The sequence below is a fragment of the Cygnus olor genome, chromosome 20 (genome assembly GCF_009769625.2).
Source record: "Cygnus olor isolate bCygOlo1 chromosome 20, bCygOlo1.pri.v2, whole genome shotgun sequence".
Lineage (NCBI taxonomy): Eukaryota > Metazoa > Chordata > Aves > Anseriformes > Anatidae > Cygnus > Cygnus olor.
Window position 1 is genome coordinate 7,206,444 of NC_049188.1, and position 22,994 is coordinate 7,229,437.

Here is a 22,994-nt window from a genome sequence, read left to right on the forward strand (position 1 = left end):
TACAGAAAGGAACTGTGCGAGGTGCGGGGTCCCAGCTGAACACGTACTTAGATGATGCTGGTGTCAGAACAGTTTCTGGTGACACGTTGGTGCTGATTCAAGATAGAGTTCAGCTTGTTAACAGGCTCGCTGTTGAAAAGAATCTGACATCAGCCAGTTAATCTTGACAAGGTTGCTTCTTTCTCTCCCCAGCATCCCACAAGAGAAATGTTTCACGACAATGCCTGGAGGGTGGGAACTGCCATGACATGGCAGGTAGATACCTATATAAAGGAAGGGAATGAACATATAATTTGGTAATGTCCATAGATAGAGCTGTAATGGATGTAAGTTTTCTTGTTTTGTTTTTCTAATAATTCCTTTCTCCTAGGAACAAGATCATGGTGTCGGCAGGACAGGAACAGTGAACAGCGTCGGAAGTAATCAGTCCATTCCTAGTATGTCTATCAGTGCCAGTAGCCAAAGCAGTAGTGTTAACAGTCTTCCAGATGCCTCAGATGATAAGAGTGAGCTGGATATGATGGAAGGGGACCACACGGTGATGTCAAATAGCTCTGTCATTCATTTAAAGCCGGTAAGCATTGAATTTTTGGCTGGATAACTTTGAAAATATAAAATGGGAGTGGGTTTGTATTGATACAATGATAAAAAGCCATTGAGTGCTTCCTATTCTAAATCACTATTGGCAGTTCGTAATGTTGTGTCCCAAATACATTAATGTGCATTGGGAACTTTGGAAGGTAGCTGTAAAAATCATTTCTATTAATTCAGTAACAATTATTTTAGTAATGGAATTGTTTCAAAATTGTTTGCTTGATCATGAGGAGTTGGAATGGCAGGTTGTGAATACATCCATTTGGTGAATGCCCTTACCTTGCAGAGCACTGCTTCATGGCACAAAAGGACGCGAGAGCTCCCCTGTTTTTCCTCCTAGTTAATGAATTCTTAAATTTAAGACCCACACTAGTGGTTTAAATCTGTTCCTGGTGCCCCCAACTTCCCAGCACTTGATTTGAATATTTGGTTAATGAGCAAAGAGGCACAGAAAAAGAAATGCGGCACTGTGGCCATGGCAAGCTGTGAAATCCCTTTGAGTGCCTTACCCCTCTGCATGATGAAGGATAACTGCAGTGTCACTCTGAACCGTGCTGCTCTTGCTACGGAGGGGTTATCATACATTTTCTCAAACCAGTAACGTTTCCCTAGCTAATGATAGGTGTGGTTAGAATGTTTTGTTCTTTGCCCAGATATGCAACAAAGACACAGGTATTTCCTCAGGGAGTTAATTAGTATATCATATCTAACTACTAATCGCTCTGTGATGAATGACAAACTCAAAATAAGAATGTGGAATACACCATGACAAATTTTAAATTTTGCTTTGAGGTATTCCTGTAGTGGGTGTAATGAAAATCATCCTCTGTCTTTCAGGGTTACAAAGATGTTGTTTTTGTCTCTCTGACTTGATATAATCTACTTTATAGCTTTTATGCTTTGCTGAAGTAAACTGTTTAACTCAGTTTTCAGTTTTCCATTTATTTTTCTCATTTACAGCAGTAATTAGTAATTTTCCTCCTAGTAATAAAATTGCACAATGAAATTTCCAAATTAAACATCCTAGATCACAGCTCCCATTGCAATATATTCCTTTGTCCAACCTATTGGCAGGAGGATCCCTCAGAGCTGGTCAATGTAAAAAGGGTTTGCTTTCTTTTCTTTTATATGTTTTTTGTATCAAACCAAAATAAAAATATTTAGTAACGGTGATTCTTTTTATTCTCTCGTGTTAATATTTGCTGATAAGGAGGAAGAAAACTACAGAGAGGAATCAGATCCTCGAACAAGGGCATCAGAACCCCAGTCTCCTCCCCAAGTATCTCGCCACAAGTCTCATTATCGCAATCGAGAGCACTTTGCTACTATACGCACAGCATCGCTGGTACGTTAAGCTTTTTATTTTGATGAAGTTGTAGAGGAAGGGATGCCTTTGAACACGGCACTATTAGACTACTTAGAGCTTTTAGGATTTCATGAGAATATGAGCTATCTTCATTGACTGAGATATTATCACTGAAATAGCTTAATGTGAGTTAATAAAAGCTTAAATGAGACACCTGGACAAACTTAATTTGTGTATATTAGATATTTATAAAACCAATAGGCTTAGTAGAATGCAGGAAACAGCTTATAATAATAAGCTGGCTTTTATTTTCATATGTATATTATGTACATTTGTGTATGCATGTACATATGCACACTCATATTACATCGGGCTAAAGAGACATTATTTAGCACCAGCTTTATAACAATTGTACAGTTTTTCTGCTGGATCCCATGCGAGCTTATCATCTACAGCAGAATTCAGTTTTCAGTCTGCTCTACTGCCATGAGGAAGAGTGCTTTTCTTTACAACAAAATTACATTTCTTTACTGAATAGTTTTCTTTTGTGGTCTGAAGACTGCTGAAAAGCAGATGAAGCAGCATTAACTTACTCTGCCCCGATGTGGTTGTCTTCCTAGGTGACAAGGCAAATGCAGGAACATGAACAAGACTCTGAACTCCGAGAGCAGATGTCTGGCTATAAACGTATGAGACGGCAACACCAGAAACAACTGATGGCATTAGAGAATAAACTGAAGGCAGAGATGGACGAGCATCGCCTCAGGTTGGACAAAGATCTTGAAACACAGCGTAACAATTTTGCTGCAGAAATGGAAAAGCTAATTAAAAAGCACCAAGCAGCCATGGAGAAGGAGGTAGGAGATTACAGTTTAACGGACTAGTCTGTATTTGTTAATTACATTGAATTGTCCACTTCCCCTCACTGATGAACAGATGACATTGTAGTCTCTTACATGTCTGTTTTCAGGAGCCAAGCAAATTGCTAATTAGAAAAAGGCTAATACAGCACCTCCTTACACTAAGGGGTTTATGTAACTAGAGGAAAGGTATGTCCTTCATCACAGTGCGTTATACTAAATGTTAGTATGCTGACCCCAGAAAAACTACTGTAAGGGTTTTCCTTCCTTTTGCCTTGTATATGCTGTCAATAACTGACTGCCATTGAGTGTTATGGAGGCAGATGAGCCTGCAGAGAAATGTGCCAGCTGTGCTTAAAGGCTCACTGTCTAGTTGCTTGTGGATATGGGGGTTTTTATGCTTTTAAATAATTTATAATGAAGTGGTGCCACCTGCAGAGATGATTATTGATTATTTGTTCATCTTAGATCTCTTGGTGGAGGGCTAAGGATATAGCTGGTCGTAAAGTGTTGACTTTGTTAGGAAAGAATAGCTGAACAGTAGGATTGAGAAAATGAAGCACTGAAAAAGGACTCCTGCTGGTGCATTGTTGGGGTGGGGGGTAATAAGAAGAGGTTGAGGGCAAACTCCTCAGGCTTGTGCTTTTTCAGAGTCATGGTGAGTATTGTTGTTGTTGTACCATGAGTTCCAGGTCTTGGGGCTAAAATGGAACATAAGCTATAATTGATTAGGCCTCAGAAACTGATCTGCTTCTGGATTTGCTGTAGGCTAAAGTGATGGCCAACGAAGAAAAAAAGTTTCAACAGCATATTCAGGCCCAACAGAAAAAAGAATTGAACAGTTTCCTGGAGTCCCAGAAGAGAGAATACAAACTCCGTAAGGAGCAGCTGAAAGAGGTAACCCATCTGTAATGAGGAATGTGAACCAATAGTACAGTGTATGATACAGCGTGAGAGTGGTGAATGGTTGGAAATAAGAGTGCCAATGTGAGCAAGAAATCTTTTGCTGGACTGCAGCAAAAGATTTGTTCTGCATTTCGTGAACAAAGTCTTGTATGTACTGTATTTGTCTCGTGTCTTTGACCTTAGAGTAAGAGGGCTGAGAAAACAAAGTTTAAGGAGGGTTATGAGCATTTTTCCTCATACCTGGTTGCTGCAGATATTGAATGTGCACTGCAGCAGTTAGTGAAGTTTCTCATCACTAAAATGATATTTCTGCAGCATGAAGAAAACAGAGCAGTAAAGGTGACCTGCAGATTATGTTTAAAGGCAAATATCTGTGAAAACACTTAATTTTAATGGAGAAAGCAGTCTAATAGTTCAGTAATCACTGTATTGTCGTGAAAACCATGACCTTTGTGAAATGCAGCGAAACTGTAGAATCAAACTTCCTGATTCTTTTTATGGAGTGGCTGAAAGTGTAAGCACTATAAATAATTTTTTTGAAAGAACCATTTAGAGCTCAACCATCAACTTGTGTGACGCAGCCTTGGAACTTTCCCCAAAGGAGAATATTCCCAAACATAGACATTTCCTGGGAGAAAAAGGCCAAAGAGCAGTAAAGCCATGAAAGATTTAACAAAACTATAGTAGCATGGGCTTTTTATAAAAACACGGAATCTTTTCCTGGGCAGGCAGTAGATCACAGTGTAGCAAAACCCACTGATATACAGAGGAATTCTGTCTCATGCTTAAGGTGAAATGTATCACAAGACTAGTTACTGTATGGTACCTCTAGCATGCAGTTCAAGCAAGCAGATTCTTTTGTGACAGATGCCTCATGCTGTGTATTTATTACAAATGTGGAAACTGTGGCCTTAAGTTTCACCTGTGCACTTCTTTTTATTGTTTTCGTAAGTTATGGAATCTTAGTGAGTGGTCCTGCCATAATGAGTTCCTTACAAAATGTGTATGTGTCTTGACCAAGGAAGGTGCAAGAATTTTCTGTTGTGCTTCGTGTGACTGGAGATTGGTGTGAGCAGTGTTTGTAAATGAGATAGGGTGACAACAGTTTCTTCTCATCTCATTCCTTTGGGACCGTATAGAAATATGTCAAGCATCAGGCACAATGGCAGGACCTCCAAGTGCCTTTATTTTCCATGGCAAACCATCATTTTTATGTTTTGAGGTAATATATACGTCTGGGAACTGTGGACATGAACCCGATTTTGACTTATTAAAAGGGCCAATGCAAAAACAAGACAAAAGGCAGCTATGAATTGTCTCCTGGTGTTCCTTTGGATATGCGATATGATGTGTTTTGCAGAGGCTTAGGTCATAATGAACGTGAGAAGACCATGTGGAATGGCTTTGTCTGCAGCATAGTTTATTAGGCAGGTCCACCCAGCTGTTCAAGGCCGAAGAGCTACTATTCCACAATTAATTACCTTACTCTTATCAGGAGCTGAATGAAAACCAGAGCACTCCAAAGAAGGAGAAGCAGGAGTGGCTCTCCAAGCAGAAGGAAAACATCCAGCATTTCCAGGCAGAGGAAGAAGCCAACTTACTGAGGCGTCAGAGACAGTACTTGGAGCTGGAGTGTCGCCGTTTTAAGAGACGGATGCTCCTCGGCCGCCATAATCTGGAGCAGGACCTGGTTCGGGAGGTAAGGGAATAGGCAGAGATGGGGCTCTGGAACCATCTGTATGAAATGTATCTCTCAGAGCACCTGCCATCCAACTCCAGTCTCACCAAAGTATTAATTTACCAATCTAAAATATTTTAGTAAAATAATGGTTTGGTATTTTTTGCAATCGTTAAGAGTCAAATGTTCAGATTAGTCTCCTATTTCGAGAGAATTGTTAGGTCCAAAAAGTCGCAGATGCAACAATTAAGGTCTTTTCTAGAAAGTGCTTACTGTGAATCCTGTTTTGCATCTAGAACAGGAAGAAGAAAAGTGAAATGAGGAAGGAAAAATTACCGGTAGTGTACTTCTGATAAGATGTAGAAACACTGCTTTGTCCTCAAATGTCTTGGAAGGAGAGAAATGCCCTTGTGAACAGCGTGAAATGTCATGTTGTACTTTGAGATTTGCATTCCCAAAGAAGCTAATAATTCCCTTTGTTGTCCTGGTAGGAGTTAAACAAAAGGCAGACCCAGAAGGACCTGGAGCACGCCATGCTTCTGCGTCAGCACGAGTCCATGCAGGAGCTGGAGTTCCGCCATCTCAGCACCATCCAGAAGATGCGCTGTGAGCTGATCCGACTCCAGCACCAGACCGAGCTCACCAACCAGCTGGAGTACAACAAGCGCCGGGAGCGGGAGCTGAGGCGTAAGCACGTCATGGAGGTCCGGCAGCAGCCCAAGAGCCTGAAGGTACGACGCGGTGTAGGGCTGCTGGGCATCAGCTGCGGGAATGGGCTGGTGGTGGTGGTGGTGGAGAAGTGGTACGTTGCAGCTCGCTTCTCGTTTGCAGTGTATGTGAGCCCAGGGTATTTTGAAGCTTGTTAATTTGAAGAGGTGTCTAATTTGACAGTGAATATCTTGTTATAAAAGTACCTTGTTTGTCAAGTTGTGTGACCGCACCAGGTGTCTACAAGCACCATACGTACGAACCATAGCAGTGGTGACCAGGGTTGCAGTGCGTTGTAGGCAGGCTGTAACAGCATTGTTCCCTCATTTTGTTTGAAAAGCTGTTATTCCCAGCAAAGTGTCTTCCTTTTTGTGGTAGTTTAAAATCTATTTAATCTTTTCAGTGCCATTTCCCCCCCCCCTTCTTCCTACGCTGTGTTCTGATCCTCTTCTCCTTGCATACACAAGAAGAGAATCTACTTTTCTGTAATGAAGCTGTGTCATTTTAAAAAAAAAAAAAAAAAGTGAAATGCACTATCAGTCTTGGCTTGCACACCTTGTTGATGTTTTTTATATTGAAGCTGGTATGTTAGCAAGTGTGGGGAAGAGAGAAAGATACCAGCCAACTGCAGTGTCCTCAGAAAGCTCCCAGCACTGACCTTTGCCATGATGTGCTCTCATGGGTTTCTTGTAACTGCAGGGGCTGACCAGAACTATAGGGCCTCTGTAATTGAGGCTCTTGTTTTCATTGCAAACCCTCACTTCATCCAAAGAAGTCCAGTGGTTTATTCTGAAGTGTCTAAGAATGGAGTGTAAGGCTTCCACATAGCTGCCTGGTACATTTCCTTTGAGGAGGCAGACTGCTCTCCACCCGGTGTTCAGCTGTGCCAGTAACAAAATGAGTGATGGCATACTGAACATGAGATCTTTGTTGTCCTGGGTCTTCCTGCTTTGTGATATTTCACATCTGACTTAGTTTGCACCAACTGCAAGTCATCTTCTTGCAGAGAAGAAAACAAAACAGCTTGAAATGAGAACTTCAGCAAGAAAAAGAATGTTATTTGTCAATATTAGAATAATATTTAATAGTGAAAACCTAGCTTGTGAGTACAAGGGACCATCTGATCACTGTTGAGAATCTCCAAGGATATAAAGTATAAATAGCTGATGACTTCACAGGGAAGCTGCGCCGCACTCTGAGCTGAATAAAACTGAAGCAGCTGCATTAGGTTGATCCTTCGGAGATTAGCATGAATGAGTTCTGGCTCCCCAAGGTGATGCGGCGCAAACACGAGTGGGCAGCACGTCCCTTTGCGCTCCTTGCTGGCAGTGGGGACAGCAGAATCGGAGGTCTGTAGAGGCTTAGCTGCCCTCTCACCTCTGCAGACCACCCAACCCCGTCCCTTCTGCAGTGAGGACAGGGCTGGAGCGTTTTGGCAGCGGGCACGGAAAGCTTGCGCTGTGCCTTGCATGGCTGTTCTGCGATTAGTGAAGGATTTCAGGCTTGAGCTGTCAATCCAGCACCTTTGCATGCACACAGCGCTAATAACGCAGCCTGCTGGACAATTGTTCGGTTTGTAGTACAATCCCCCATTTATTGAGGCTGTTTCCTAGAATTAACTCATTCTCTTGCTTCTAATGCAGGCGAGTATTCTTATTTGCCTAGATAATTTGACTGTTTGTTCAGTTTCTCTCTCCAGCCATGTTTTCCCTGGAGGTCACATCTCAGGCTTTCCCTTTGTTATTTCGTGAAGGCTTTTGTCCTGAAAACAGTTTTTTTAACGGTCAGTGTCTGTCACTGCTGTTACGGCACCAGAAGGACTGGTAACTAGAATTCAGTAGAAACTGCTCTGTTATTATTTTGAGCGTTTTAATTGTGATGCAAATAGCCTCTTGCTGGTGTTTCACAATACTAGCTCAAAATGATCTTGTCAGAAGTCTGACTGGAAACCTTACCCCTCCCTTCTGTTTCCTGTTGTTGAAGACCTTGGGTTGGAAGGCAGTAAACAGGCTGGTGTCCAAGTGAAACTTCGCAGAAAGTGAGGACAAAATAGATTGCTGATGGTCTGCTGGGACCAGGTCCTTGATGGGAACGTGTAACCTGCAGACATTTCTCCTAGGGGCAGGGAGAAACCACCTTACGAGGTTTCCTGTTGGGAAATAACGTACTGTGAATTTAGAATTGGTAAAAGTGATGTCTTCCTCTCCGTGATCGATTTGTTTGAATAAAAGCCATCTCTGTCCTGTTTTCTGCATCAGGTTGGCAAGGTGGAGTTGTTGGTTTATGCAACAAAACTTGTTGATGGCTAAATTGGGCTGGGTGCATTGTCTGATCCCACTGGGTCTTTGTAGGTAGCTCCAAGTGCTGTGCTCATCGCCTGCCTTGCTGAGCCTGGAGCTAGTGCCAGGAGCAGTCAGTGGAGGAGCTGACGGGAGACGTGCACATCTATCTGCATTGCTGGTTCAGGTCCCAGGGCTCTCCCAACTTATTCCAGGGACAGAAATCCGCTCCTATGCTCTATTCCTGCCCCAAGTGCATCAGGATGTGACCATGGTGGCTGACGGTGTGAATGGACCAGACTGTATTGACTGTGCTGGTGTGGTTTGTTCTGTTTCATTGTTTGGTTTTGTGTGTTGTTGGGTGTTTTTTCTTACCATGGAGAACTTGACTGTCTGTCAGTTAACCGCCGTCACTCATCACTTCTGGATTTGATTGGGTTTTGTTATAAGTATCCCAGCCAGTCCTCCCGTAGAAAGATTCCACAACACCTTCCTTTTCAGGGCCTTAAAACTTTTAGCAGGTGTTATCCCTTACAAGCTGCTCTGGAGGCAGGTAAGGGAGGTGAAAGAAAGAAATAATTTATCCAAGGTCGTACAGCAAAGTCGGACACAGATACCTTTTCCGAGATTGATGGCCCTGTGTGCAATACCAAAGTTATGTCTCTGCACAGTACTGAGATGCAGCAAGTGCAAAAGGAAATCTCGATCTCCAGTAAGCCTCTGTTGGGACTGGGGAATTGTTTTGTTTGCTAGACTGGCACCATACCAGTGTTGCTTGTGGTATTCATCTTCAAGTGTCAAACCTTTCCCAGCCATTTTTGCTTATCTTTATGAAAACCAGACTCTTAAAGTTAAGAGTTAAACATATCTTACCTTCATCAAACCCTCAACGGAAAAAGTGTTGCTCTTTTTCCCTGTCCCTTCCCATGCACCAGATCTGCTTCTTCTCATAACATTAAGTGCTGTTCATATATATGTGCCATACAAACACGGTCATGTGCAAGTATGGCTTTTGGTGCTAATTAATATTAGTCCTGTCCCTCAAGAACTCTTCTTGAAAAGCAACACCCAGCACTGGATCCAGTCCAGTGACAAATGTGAGGCTCTTTGTGTGGAGACAGCTGTATTTAGGCTGGAGCTTTGTTATAAAAGTGTCTCTATTGTAATTGTTTTGCACAGTGGCAGTGTCAAAGCAGCTGCAGCAGTAGTCATTGCCTCTTGTATATTTTGCTTCCCTCCTTGCACTGTAGATGTTAATATACATTTGTGTATTCTTGAACTCATATCCTTAATGTAATCCTAAATATCCATTTGAATGGATATTTCTCCCATTTGAAACACGCTGTTTTTTTTTTCTTTTGTTTGTGTCCCCTCCATCTTTCCAGTCAAAAGAACTACAGATAAAGAAGCAGTTTCAGGATACATGCAAGATCCAAACCAGACAGTACAAAGCACTGAGAAACCATCTGCTGGAGACCACGCCAAAGAGTGAACATAAAGCTGTCCTCAAACGGCTCAAGGAGGAGCAGACCCGGAAGCTGGCTATCCTGGCTGAGCAGTATGATCACAGCATTAATGAAATGCTCTCTACACAAGCTGTGAGTCGCCTCTGAGGGACCCACGGTTCCTCAGCCAAAGAGGGATGTTTGCATTTTAACCGATCTGTATCCTGACAGCAGGCTATCTGCTTCCTTGCTACACATGCCATACGCTGCGCAGTCGTTCCTCTGTATTTAAAAAGCTGAATTCAAATACAGAGGAAAGAGGTATTACTGCCATCAGACAGGTTGGAGCTGAAGCTGCTCTTGCAGAGATGCAAAGTGATGCATCCGTGTGGCTAAAGGTCTGCTTTTGCATGAAGTCTGACAGCGTGAATGTCTCTGTTAGACCATCATTAAGTCATATGCAACTTGCTGTCATAAGTCGCTTAGGTTTTGATTTGTCGGTGATACCAGCCAAAGCATGTCCCACTGGTGGAAGATGCTCAGTGAGTCATGGAGGAGTTCAGAGGTTTGACTTTAAACCTGAAAAAAAGTGTTAAAAGTGTTTAAGAAGGGTTTACAGAACCTTCACAAGAATGACCACCTGAGCAACTCTTTGAGTCCTTGCTACAACTGAATGTGCAGTTTTCTTTGCACTTCTTGCATATTGCATCCTGCTTATCACTCTGCACAAATTTGACACCGTGAGGCAGGGTAGCTGGCCTAATTTATGTATCAGAAGTGAAAAGTTCAGTATTGTATTGCTTTTAGGTTTGTGTCATTTTATTCTTTTGCCCTAAGTCATGAATTGGCAGGGATATGAACTTAAGTCTCCTGCTCACAGGAAATTGGTTAATCCAGTTGAACAGAGCAGGAGACCTTTTCTTTACCTCTAGCAAAAAGGACAGCTGTGGATATTAGCACCTCCAGCAGTCTGCTCTCTGCAGCATGGATCGTGGTTCCTGAGGCGCCACTGCTCATCAGCGTCACTTGCATCAGCACTGTGGGCTCACAGTCACCAGTCTTTGTCACTATAGGTTCTCTGTTCAGTGAAACTAAGTACAATAAAGACCAATTGTATTGCTAAGAAAACAAAGTCCCATCCCATTCTCTCCCTCTCCCCGCAGTCCTCCCCGAGAGTGTCATGAGTGGTTACCCCATAGTGAAACATCTCTATTGTCTGCCTTTCCCAGCTGCGTTTGGATGAAGCACAGGAAGCAGAGTGCCAGGTTTTGAAGATGCAGCTGCAGCAAGAATTGGAGCTGCTGAATGCATATCAGAGTAAAATCAAGATGCAGGCAGAAGCCCAGCATGATCGGGAGCTGCGTGATCTTGAACAGAGGGTATCCCTCCGTCGGGCCCTCCTTGAGCAGAAGGTAAAATGGGCATGCGAGTATCATTAGCACACTCTATATTTCAGATCTTAAATTGCACTGTACCTACCAATATAGAGAGAAATTGCTTTTACCTTGCTGTATACAGTAACATAGATCATTTGGATATTCGCCTTTCTGGGGTGGTAGCTCAGTGACACGCAGGCTAAACTTTGCCAGCTCAGCCATCCTATGTAAGCAGCTTCTGGCTGGGATAGAACTGCTTGAAGCATGCCAGAGCCGGAGGCAGTCATGCCTCTCTGCACAGAAAGGAAAGCAAACTCTTCATTCTGTCTCTGAGCTGCAAATTTATGTCCCCAATTCATAAGAGAACAGATATAACAACCTAACACGAAGTTTTTTGGTTTTGCCTTGAAGTTTGCATGGTACAAGCAATTTAGGGGGGCAGAAAGGTGGCAGGGGGACGGGTTAAAATGTATTAGATGGACTTGGGATTTGAGACTCTGTGGTTTATGGTAATATGTTTGTTTATTTTGCTGTAGCTCTGCTCCATTTGTCAGTGTGTGGAGACCCAGCTGCAGTTCCCTATGAAATGACACTTGTTACAGAAATACTGCTGTCAGCAGTGTTGCCCTTAGCAAACTGCAGTAGCCAGAGCCACAAGCATGGGCAAACTGCTGCTCCCTAGGTTTCAACTTGAATTGGCTGTTATATGTGTTAAGGGAGTCCTTGTTGAAGCATGCTTTTCTGTGCAGTGCCAGAAACATGGTGTTTATAGAAATGTGTGCGAGGGGCCTATGCAAACCAGAAGAAGGGTAGTTAGTGCACCAGTCAGTGAAAGGAAATGCACAGCCTTCCTCCTGCAGTTTTTTTCCGTTTTCAATTTGCTCTGTGGGTGCCAGCTGTCACCATTCACACAGCAGTTCCAAACTTTGCTGCTGCTCGGCGATTATTAAATTACAGCAATTACTCTGTGGCCTCGAGGTTCTTCACACTTCTCCCAGAGGCTAACAGATGGATGCTTGGCTGGTAGAGCGCCCTCGTTGGAATAAAACTGCTCCACCTCATGGCCAGCAGAGGAAGTATCTCCAAGAGCACAGCATGGGCCTGCTGTGCTTTGGTCTCCTGCAAGTTGTTGAATCCCTGGAAGTAACTGAATTTGTGAAAGCAGAGTTCCTGTGTGGCACCCACGCGTGGAATAGCTGTCTTTAAATTCTATCGCTAGTCGTACTGCTCCCATCCAGCTCCTGTCACAGCCCTGCACTTAAGTGTGTAACCAGGCTGGGTGTGCATTGCCCTCTGGCGGTGTGACCTGACAAGAGCTCTGGGAAGAAGTGTGACATAGCAAGCCTGCTGCTGGTCATCGCTCTTTGTGTGGGGGATCAGCAGATATTGCACTGTGCATAATGTTACGCCAAAAGCTGAACGGAGGCCAGTGACTTATGGAAACGCACAGCAACCAATACTGATGTTGTACAAGCCTTTCAGTGTGGATGAGGATCAAAGTCTGTGCATAGAAGGCCCATGCAAATCATTTGGCATTGGTAATGGGGATAGGAAGCTTAGTAATGTTATAGTATAGAGGAGAAAATGAAACAATAGCAATAAATTCTAAGATAATTTTTCCTTTTTTATGTGCCCTGTATGTCCCTGTGTGACTACTACCTTAAAATAGCAAAAAAATGAAAATAAAAAATAAAATAAAATAAGATGGTCCATCAACTTCCATAGGAGGGAGCCTTTATTTAGCAATATATGCAATGACAGTGCATTGCTGTACACGAAGTTGTGGACTGATGGTGAGACTTTCTTGCTGGGATTACAATTACTTGGTGGCAGCTCAAGGAAAAACACCTGGGTGCAAACGTAGATGCACCCTCCTTTTGCAGGAATATTCCTTACACTGAGGGGTGGTCTGACTTTGTAGGAGTTGTGAGTGTTCTGGTGTGGGTTGCTCAGCAGTGTCACCTGGGATTTGTGTGCATGTGCTAACTGAGGCTGTCTGGCAGCCAGGGAGAGGGCAGGTATGTGCACAAGTCAAATGTCTGAATTCACATGCACAATTACATACCTACCCTGTGGCAAAGTCAGTCCCTGATGTTCAACAGTAAACCAGGTTCCAGAAGTTGGCATGTGCATAGGATTCTGCTTCCTTCTCAGCGCAGTGCTCTCTGGTTTTGGTGGTGCCCATCACCACAGTAACTCAACAGAGCGTAAATGTCTGACTCAGGCTAAGGGGAAGGTAGCCAGCCCCATCCATGCGCAGTCTGTAAGTGCCAGTGACTGAGGTGTGATGTTGTTTGTATTGCACCGGGAACAAGCGTGTCCCAAGACTGTCTTTAAAAGACTTTAGATTTACTCATTTCCTTCACATGTGCCTCAAACACCTCATCTTCAGTCCTGAGGTCGTCTCTAAGTGATGTCATTTTAATGCAGTGCGTTGGGCACGCAAAGTTTGATTGCACGAAGTCCTGTGTGTTTTTTTTTATTTGCTGTCACAAAAAATGTGCAGCTAGACATGCCAAGGATGCTGTAGTTCTGAAAAAAAGGGGATTCTGTTTAGATAGTGGCACTGGAAGAAATAAGTACAGCATTTTGAAGAGCTATCATCAGAAGGCGCCTTCTTCCTCTTGCCGTTTGCAAGCCAGCTGACCGCTGCACAGCTCTCAGCAAGAGTAAGGAAGGCTGCTCCGTGGAGTCAGTGTCACTCACCTAGCACTAAGAAACAGGCAAGTGGATAAGGCTGTTTCTGAGAGCCCAGAATGGCTCAGGAGATGACTCACATGGGAGCAGATTGTTTCCTAAATTCCAGATGAAGTCACTTTGAGTATTCCCTGACTAAGGCAAGAGAATGCTTACAGTGCTCTGCCTGGTACCTTCAGCACAGACCAAGATAACTCCTCTTGACCACATTGCTGCTGATGCTAGTGAGCTCTGCTTAAAAGCCTTGGCTACTGCTTTTTACCCTTTTGGCCTTTTTCACTGAGGCCGAAAGTAGCTTTTTCAGTGCTGCCAAGAAGATTCTTTGGTGCTCCACCTGACTGCAAAGATTTCAATGAGAAAGGCTTTCATCCCTCTCTGATTGGTGTCAGGAGGCCGTAGCCCCGTGTTATCTGCACTGAAGAGAGCTGATCCCAGCGCCCCTACCAAAGTACAACTGGAAACTGGTTTGGAACAGTGTTACAGGGAAGACATTGGAGTTGCCAGCTTGCATATCATCTAGCTAATAATCTGCCACATGGTGCAAACATCACTGCCTACTTTCTTAAGTCGCACACACTGGAGGAAGTATCAGGGTAACACAACCAATTTAGGAAATGGATAGATAAGAGGTGATAAACATGAGCTAAGAAAAGCTGGCTGATGAAAATTGGAGAGGAAATTGAATGTGGGCTAGTACATTGAATCCTGGAGAAAAGAGCAGCTGTCATCATCGGATTCAGCTATGAACAGTGGAGGTCACATTAAGCTGTGTTGGCATGTATTTGGCTGTATAGGTACTGTGCCTGGCTCTGTCTAAAGGTGCTTTTCCAGTAGGTTACTATAGCAGCTGTAGGCTTTGCTGCATCTTAAAAGATTTATCTGTGTCAAATTGTTAGTATCATTGCAGACTTGGGATTCACATCCCTGAAAGGCTCTGTATTCATGACGGAGCAGGCACCGAGACACTCCAGCTAGTACTTGCTGAGCTTTGCCATGCACAGGACTGAGGCTTATCTTTTTGTATTCAGAAGAGACTGTGTGTTGGGGACATCAGAGCTAGATCCAGTCTCCTGTAGAAGTACGAGGAGAAGGTTTTGCATTAGTTTGTTGTTTCAGGTCCTTCAGAGGCTTGAGGCCGTGCCCGTGAAGGAGCCCTGCTGCTACAGACTCTCTCTTCTTTTTTTCTTCCCAGATTGAGGAGGAGATGCTGGCATTACAGAATGAGCGTACCGAACGGATACGAAGCCTGCTGGAGCGTCAAGCTCGCGAGATCGAAGCCTTTGACTCAGAAAGCATGAGGCTAGGTTTTAGTAATATGGTTCTTTCTAATCTCTCCCCCGAGGCGTTCAGCCACAGCTACCCGGGAGCTTCTGGCTGGTCCCACAATCCTACTGGGGGTGCAGGACCTCACTGGGGTCATCCCATGGGTGGCCCACCACAAGCTTGGGGCCATCCAATGCAAGGTGGACCCCAGCCATGGGGTCACCCCTCGGGGCCCATGCAAGGGGTACCTCGAGGTAGTGCTATAGGGGTCCGCAACAGCCCCCAGGCTCTGAGGCGGACAGCTTCTGGGGGACGGACGGAACAGGGCATGAGCAGGAGCACAAGTGTTACTTCACAAATATCCAATGGTTCACACATGTCTTATACATAACTTAAACAATAACTGAGGGTGGCAATTCCACTGGAGCTGTCTGCCAACAGAAACTGCCTACAGACACCAGCCCAGCAGCCTCCTCAGTGCGGTGCTGACGTGTGGAAGCTGGGTGCACATGGAATATTGTATTCATTTTGTAAAGCATTACGTTTTGTGTTTACTAACTGGGATGTCATAGTATTTGGCTGCAGGGTTTGGGGGGGTGGTTTTTTGTTGTGTTTTTTGTTGTTTTTTTTACTTTTTGGAGGGGTCTTGGGAGGGCGTCTGAGAAATATATGCAATTAGTCAGAAGAGTTGGCTGGTGGTCATCACACTGACAGGACGGAAGGGCCTCAGACTGCCCTCATCACACCATCCGTAGTAAGTCTGAGGGAGAATGGAGACCTCCTCCCATGTCCATAAATTTCGAACTGCCACCCTGCAAAAACCAGGCAAGCTGCCTTTTAAACCAACATCCAGGGGAGGAACAGCTGGATCTTCTGTTCCGTTTTTATTTGTCATTAAAGTGGAAACATTTCTAGGGTATTGCCTCTTCTAGGCATTTTCAAAGACTCGTAGGTGAGGAAGAAGGGTCAGAAGAGAGGCCAGGAGACACCAGGGCTCAGCAGGGCCCTTCTACCCAAGTGCCCGCTCCATGTTGTGTAAGAAGTGAAGTTCTCTCAGATGGCACTGGTCAGCTTCCCGAGAACTGTGTAGGTAAACCTGTTTGGAGGGAACAGGCTAGAAATGTTAAAAAAAATATATAAAAATAAAAAAATTGTATTCCTGCTTTAGCACTCCCTGACTGTGCTGCTGGTAGCTCAGACGAGGTTGGGCAGAGGAGCGTAAGTAATGCACTTGTACAGCTAATACTGTGACATCTCATTTTAGCTAAGCATCAGAATAATTCTTGGAGCCCAGCGTAGTCCTTTTTGCTCCGTTCAGAAATGTTAGATTTTTCAGCCAATCAGTCTCAAATGCCAGAGGTATTTTGAAGGATGCCATAGTCACAAAATGCCATTGATCGGGTTTTTCATTATTACACTACATCCACCAATTTATTACCTTTTTGGCTTGTTGCAATTTCCTGTTTACATGTAGAGTGTAGCCAACTGTTTAAATGTTTAGTTGCCACAGTGTACCAGGAGGAGCTGAGCCAATGACTCTTCCCAGTTGATGACTAACCCACATCACCACTGTAGATCTTGCTGCATGTGAGGCTCCTTTTTATTATTTTTGTTGCTGCAATACTTTACAACCTTTACAGTCCCTTGAGATGCTGTGATTGTTTGGCAGCATATCACACCACGCAAGAAGGCACTACTTCCAGAGGCTCCTCGGAGCTGCTGTACTACTGAAAGGAAGCAAAGGAGGTTGTGAAATCAATACAGTGATAAAAGGGCAGGGAGTCGAATTAACCGAGGGACTTTGTGGCATAGTGTCATCCCTTAGTGCTGGGAACTGGAGATGCCGCCATGCTCTCGTGTCAGTGCCCGAGCGGTCTGGGTCAGCCAGCGCTGTGGGGTTAGGAGAGGTGCAGGTAGACGGAGTTTGGCTTGAGGCAAAGATTTCTGTCTTGGGGACTGACCAGCCAGGGTTCTTTGTAAATGTTTTTCCTTGCACACTAATCATCTTGAAGAAAACACTAGCTGCTAACTCTAGGATTTGCCTTTAATATGTTTATAGGGCTCAAAAGCAAGGTTTTCCGAATGTGTTTGTCCACGTGACATATTTATAGTGTGAATACTCTAGTGTCTCGCTGCTGTTCGGAACTCTCAACAGGGCGACGTTCTTTCGTTAGCTAAATTAACATCCACTCCCAATCCTTAACACTCTGCCAGTGTCCAGTGAATCCAACTGGGAATTTTAGCATCTTGACGTAGCATATCACTCTAAGGAAATACGGAAACTACCAAAATATGTTTGAGCAGCCCCTTAGTAAAGAGCTTTGTAGTGCTAACAAGTCACGGAAGCTTGGGACGAGGCAGTGGTCCCAAGGAAGTGACTGGTTGCCCCCTGCGGACAGTGGTGACTATGAATTGTCCTGTCCCTTCCTCTGCTTTGTTTTTATGTGGATGTTTTGGGGTCACTCCTTTGCATCGCAATATTGTTAAAATGCAGTGAAACTGATTTAGGAAAGGTACCTGTATTTTCCTGGGTTTGGAAAAGAAAGACAAAAGAAATGAATTGAAAGGCCGAAACTCCCCAAACTGTATTGGCATTTACCATGTGAGTGTGGAGTGTGTGTCCAGAGCATGGTGCTAACACGAGGTTTTGAAGTTCAGCTCCTCTATCGCGAGCAGCAGCAGCGACAGTGGGGACAGGCTGTACCTGCGAGTTCAGCGGGTTCATTCTTTTGCTTCTGTTATGGTTTGAATTTGGTCAAAGTCTCTGGCTTAAATTGAGCTACTTCAACAGAATTCTCTCAACCCGTCTCTTTGTGTAATGTCAAGCATGACTGAATGCTGAATCCAAATGATGGCTATCCCATATTGGCTTTTTTTGTATTCAAAAAGAATTGTGTAGTAACCATTTTTACATGTATATCATGTGCAGACCTGGACTATTCCAACAAGTTAATATTTTAATTAAAATAGTTTGCAAAAACTGATTCAGATCAACTGGTCTAAATGTGTGTGTCCCTGTGTGTGCCTGGGGGAAGGAGAGCTGTCCTAAACAAGCCTGATCTCGAGAGGAAACACCCCATTACACAGGTGTAGCCCGAGGGACGCAGTCAGGTTGTGCATTGGAGGTCTATGAGGAGGTCGTTGGTGTTGAGAATTTGATTGCATCTCGGATGTATTTCTGAGATACCTGAACAACTCTAAATTACGCTAGAGCGATGCAAACGCTTTCTGAATCAGTTTGCAAACTCTGTTTTTAAAAGCAAGACCAATTGCTCCCTATTGTACTTGTTGCAGTCATGCCCTAACCTTGGCTTTTAAAATACTGTAATCTCTAAATTGTAGAAACTGCTCCAGTACCTCAGCAAAGATGTTTTTACATCTTTTATGCTTGTATTTAACACTGGGGAAACTCTGCTGTGTGGACTACTTTGCAAATTTTATTGCAGTATTCTCAAATCACCAGCTTGACACCTAAAATCTGTTTTTCTGTGGTTATTTTCTTTTCCCCTGTGCAAAGACCTGAAGTTCTGATGTAGTTTAGCTCAGAGATGGAAAAAACAGTGGAGCCAGCATTTTCACCTCGTTATCTGATTTCAATTTCTTTTGATTTTATTTAAGTAAAATCAGTGAAAGGGACCACATTTTTCTTGTTCTCCATGGTCGCAGGGAGTCAGCAGCCACGTCTCCCATCCATGTTGAGCGTTTCGTGCTTTCTTCCTGGGATGCAGTGCTGAAATGGAGGCCGGCTCTATTTTACCTGCATTCAGTCCGAGCCTGTGAGCTTCAAAGGGGTTGAAGAAATCAATGTGGTACGATACGAAGCTTCCCACAGAAAATTCCCTGCAGCCATTCCTCGCCTGGCTTGGGGACAGGCTGGCATTGCTCTGCATCCCGTTCGGCCCTCATGCTTCAGAAGAAATGTGCACTGCACATGAGCTGTAACCTGCACAGAGTGCACCGTGGTAGATCCTGGAATAATGCTGTTTATTAACCCCCCAGGGAAAAGGGCCCGTTGCACTTCCAGCTGCCCTGCCCCGCTCACCCTGTCCATGTGCCATTTCTTGAGAGGCAATAAATCGTATTGTACCACTGTCTACCATTACTCTGTTGAATACGCACATCTCTCTGGATATATATATGGTCTCTCGTGTATATATTTATATACTCTGTGGAAGTGTGTGTGGGTATGCGTGCACACACGAGTCATGCTGTGCATTTCTGTCAGGGCACTTCAGTTCTGCTGTTCTTTAGCACTCCCTCCGTTCGTGAGCTAGCGCAGCCCATGCAGCGGGGCTCTCTTAGGACAAGGGCACGTACATCTGAACAAACTGTGCTGGGGCTGAACGTCGTCAACAGCCCTTGCTTAAACGCTGCCCTGTTAATTGTAGCTTTCTTTTTCTGGGGAGCAGGAGGGTAGGGTAGCTGCTGGTGGTGTGCTATAAAGCAGAGACGAGAGCTCCCAGAGGGTACCAGAAAGTCAGAAGACTGCAGAGAAGAAAACAAGATGGCATAGCGATAGGAAAGCGGTTCAGGCAATGCACTGAGCTGCTGGAGGGGCGCTGAGTGGGCAGGTGAAGTGCTCAGCAGGCTGAGCTCAGAGTCCCCAGCTGTGCCTCACCACGGAAGATCACGAGCCCAGCGTGGTCCTGGCACGCCGCACAGGCACCAACTTTTGGCATTCCCCAGTTTAAGCTGCCACTGACTCCGAACACGATGTCTGCCTTTGTTCGTGGCTAATAGCTAGAGCAGGTTACGTGGAGGATGAAAAGAGAAGTTAAATGGGAAAATTTCTTGTGTGTGTGTGTGTGTATACATGTACGTATATACATACACTTCTGGTGCGTTCTTTATTCCGCTAGGCACGTGTGCTTTGTTACTCAAGTCCTGTGAACAGAGGACAGCCTTGTTCTTCCCCTGGGTGCCTGCTGTGGGTTTCTGGTGAATCTGGCTGTGGTCTTGTCTCGTAGCAGAGGGGCGAGAGCCAGGCTGGCCAAATGGCTGCCCTCAAACACGAGCTCCTCAAGCTGTGAACACCCTTTCTTCTAACCTCCTCCTTTGTCCTCTAAAGACCCCAACATCTTAGTGAGACGTTTGGCACGTTGGGGGATAAAAATGGTTCTTTTGTGCGTCAGGTCGTTCATCCAGCCTCGATCTTTACGCCATGGGGCAGAGCAGCCCTGAAGCCCAGCCAGCTCAGCAGCACGCCAAACACGGGCTCTCTTCTTCGTGCTACCAGAGAATTCAGAGTCAATTTTCTTTCCCCCCCCTTTCGAAAGGTCTCCTGCAAGCTTTTTAGGAGAGGCTTGGGTTTGGTTGTGGCATCCAGGAGCTGAGCTCCTGCCCCTGGGACCATCCTGTGCCAGGGACGAGGAGCGTTGGGTGCCCGGGCAGGGATGCTGCTGCGTGTCCCTCTGCTGTGGTTCTTTCAGTTTGCACTTTTAAGAGTCGATTGAGCCGGAGTCTGTTGAGAAATGTACGTGAGGCACTTCAGAGGGTTGTGGGTAGCTGTTTATAGCCAAAAGAAAAGAAAAAAAAAGCTGATAGATCTGGTGGTTGTAGTAAACATCACCCCACCGGGGAAAGATGGCAGCAGATAACCCCGATTCCTGTTGTGCAACGCAGCTCAGCCAGCTGCGCCTGTGCCGTCGCCTCGCCGCATCCCTCCCCTGCCCGGCCCCGCTCTGCTGGGGAAGGAAAGGCCTTTGTCAGTGAGAGAGAGGGACTTAGTGAATGAGATCTGCCGGCAAACAAGCACCTTAACCACTGAGCCGTGGGTCTCTGAATACTTGCACTTCATCCGCAGGCTCCTCGGGGGGTGGAGGAAGGCAGTTTGGCACAGGACCGTTTGCTTTGCACCTACCCGGTGGCCTCGAAACATCCCGAAGCCATGTCCTAGAACAACCTGGCACCGGTTCCCTCTCTGCTTGCTTTCTCCGAGTGCACACACCGAGTCCGGACACCCGGGGTAACCCGGCCAGGAGCGGCGGGCGCTGCCACCGCTGACGTGAATGAAGCCGGGGTGCCCGCCACCCCGCCTCACCCCTCTGCTCCCCTGCTCCCCACCCCTGAGTACGGGTACCTCAGAACATGCACAGTTTGAATTTTTCACTGACAATTAGTTTAATTATTGTGAGTGAAAACAATTGTAATTATCTGTAAATATGTAGTTAACAAATTGACCTAGTTTCTGTATTTTTTAAGTTTTTGTACTAAAATTTATAGATACAGTATGTGCCAGCTAGCAGAAAGCTACTGTAATTGCCAGTCGTAGTTCAGCATGCGTCTAATCCCTGAGACTTGTCGAAGTGACACTGTAAGGATTTGTGCTTAAATATTGCGAGCTGGGGAGGCGGGAGCTGCGGCCGCAGCCGCCGAGCGGGCCGAAGGACTTCTTCCGAAGCTCAGCCGCGCCTGGCAGCTTCACGAGGTCAGTGGGGTTCCCCGCTCTTACTGCTCGTCTCCTCCTTCCCCTCCGTGTTCTGTGCAGGTGCTGTAATGTAGGCAGTCCGAGGGACGGCAGCGGTGGCTTGGAGCTTTTTCTGGGGCTGAACTCCATGGGAACTGAGTTCAGTTTCTTTGCTGCGGTTTTAATATCGTCTTCTTACTATATTTTTCAGCCTCTGTAGAAATGATACGTTTTTTTCCCCCATTCTAAATGCTTTTGTCTTAAGCCCGAGCTCATCTAAACTGGAGGAAAAAAAAAAAAAAAGAAAAAAAAAAGAATTTTGCTTATGATCATTGCCTGCTTTTAGCGCCAGGATCGCGCATTTCTATGGCAACTCTGAGCTCGGCAGAGCTCAGGCACCAGCGCAGTTGTCGAGGAGCTGAAGGACGCGGCTGCTGCTTCTGCATGGCTCGGCCGCAGCCGCGATGGGCGAGCGTCTCGGCGAGACACGGGCGCCTGCGTGGGGCTCGTGGCCGCCGGCGTCCCTCGGCAGCACGCGGTCGTCGAGCCCTGGTCGTCCCCAAAGACCTGTCGCCAAGTGAGGGGTGGGTTCCCCCCGCCGCGCTGCCTCAGGGTGCCTCTGCGACCCGTCCCGCCTCCGCTCCTCGCCTCGTGGCAGAGGCAAGTCTGCAAGTGGAGACTGGCTTTGCCGCGTGTCCTGGGAAGCTACGAGCAGAGGAGGGCGGAGCGCGGGCGAGGCCGTGCTCTCGAGGGCTGGTTTTCCAGTCGCCCCCATCGGTCCTTGGGGACGGGAGCTTTTTAAGGACTCAAGCGGCATCAGAGAAGGAGAGGCATCCTCGTGCATACGGGTTTGGCTTCTGGCAAGCAAACCACCTGCTTCCTTTCTTCAGCTTTCCTTTCCTCCTAACCCCTCGCAGCTCTTCCCCTTGCTTGCTTGGAACAGGAACATTTTTACCTGCCTAGGAACAGCTAACCGTGGGGGCAGACCCGATGTAAATACTTAACCGTTACAAAGTGAAGTGTGTATAACATAAAAGGCTACAGCCATTTTGGTGACTTGTGAATGCTTGAGAAGGTCGTGTTAACGCGTGGGTTGCTCGGTCCTGCTTGTGGTGCCGCAGACACCATTGAGCCATCGACACCGCGAGGCGAACAGTTCGGGCGAGGATGGACTACCTTGCGTAAGTTAGCCGTGAGACCCCCTTGGTTTAGTGTACGAGAGGGTAGCGTAACGTGTGTAATAAGGGTAGGAGAAGCTGTGTGAGGTGTGTATAGTGTATATTTTTTAAAAAATAGCTTGCTTGTATTGTGAAGATTTTAAAGACAAACTTGAGAATTCTAGCCTAACTATTAACACAAGTTTAACATCAGTTACCCCACTGGGTTCAGAGCCTCTTGAATGTATATTCCTTTTTGTAACCTAAATGACCTATTCTTCTACCAGTCAGCCAGACATCCTATTTATATTTTTAATTT

General features: G+C 45.5%; 1 protein-coding gene across 6 annotated transcripts in view; it reads left to right on the plus strand.

The window, feature by feature from the left end:
- The window catches only part of TAOK1 (TAO kinase 1), a 70,014-nt gene extending 48,209 nt beyond the window's left edge, over positions 1-21,805 (plus strand). For all 6 annotated transcript variants that reach the window (XM_040533071.1, XM_040533069.1, XM_040533074.1 and 3 more), the window contains 9 exons: positions 371-574; positions 1,805-1,939; positions 2,521-2,757; positions 3,529-3,657; positions 5,162-5,365; positions 5,836-6,075; positions 9,717-9,929; positions 11,006-11,188; positions 15,042-21,805. In XM_040533071.1, coding sequence (XP_040389005.1) covers positions 371-574; positions 1,805-1,939; positions 2,521-2,757; positions 3,529-3,657; positions 5,162-5,365; positions 5,836-6,075; positions 9,717-9,929; positions 11,006-11,188; positions 15,042-15,503 — 2,007 coding nt within the window. In that variant the 3' untranslated portion in view covers positions 15,504-21,805. The remainder of the gene's footprint in view (positions 1-370; positions 575-1,804; positions 1,940-2,520; positions 2,758-3,528; positions 3,658-5,161; positions 5,366-5,835; positions 6,076-9,716; positions 9,930-11,005; positions 11,189-15,041) is intronic.
- The last annotated feature ends 1,189 nt before the right edge of the window (positions 21,806-22,994 follow it).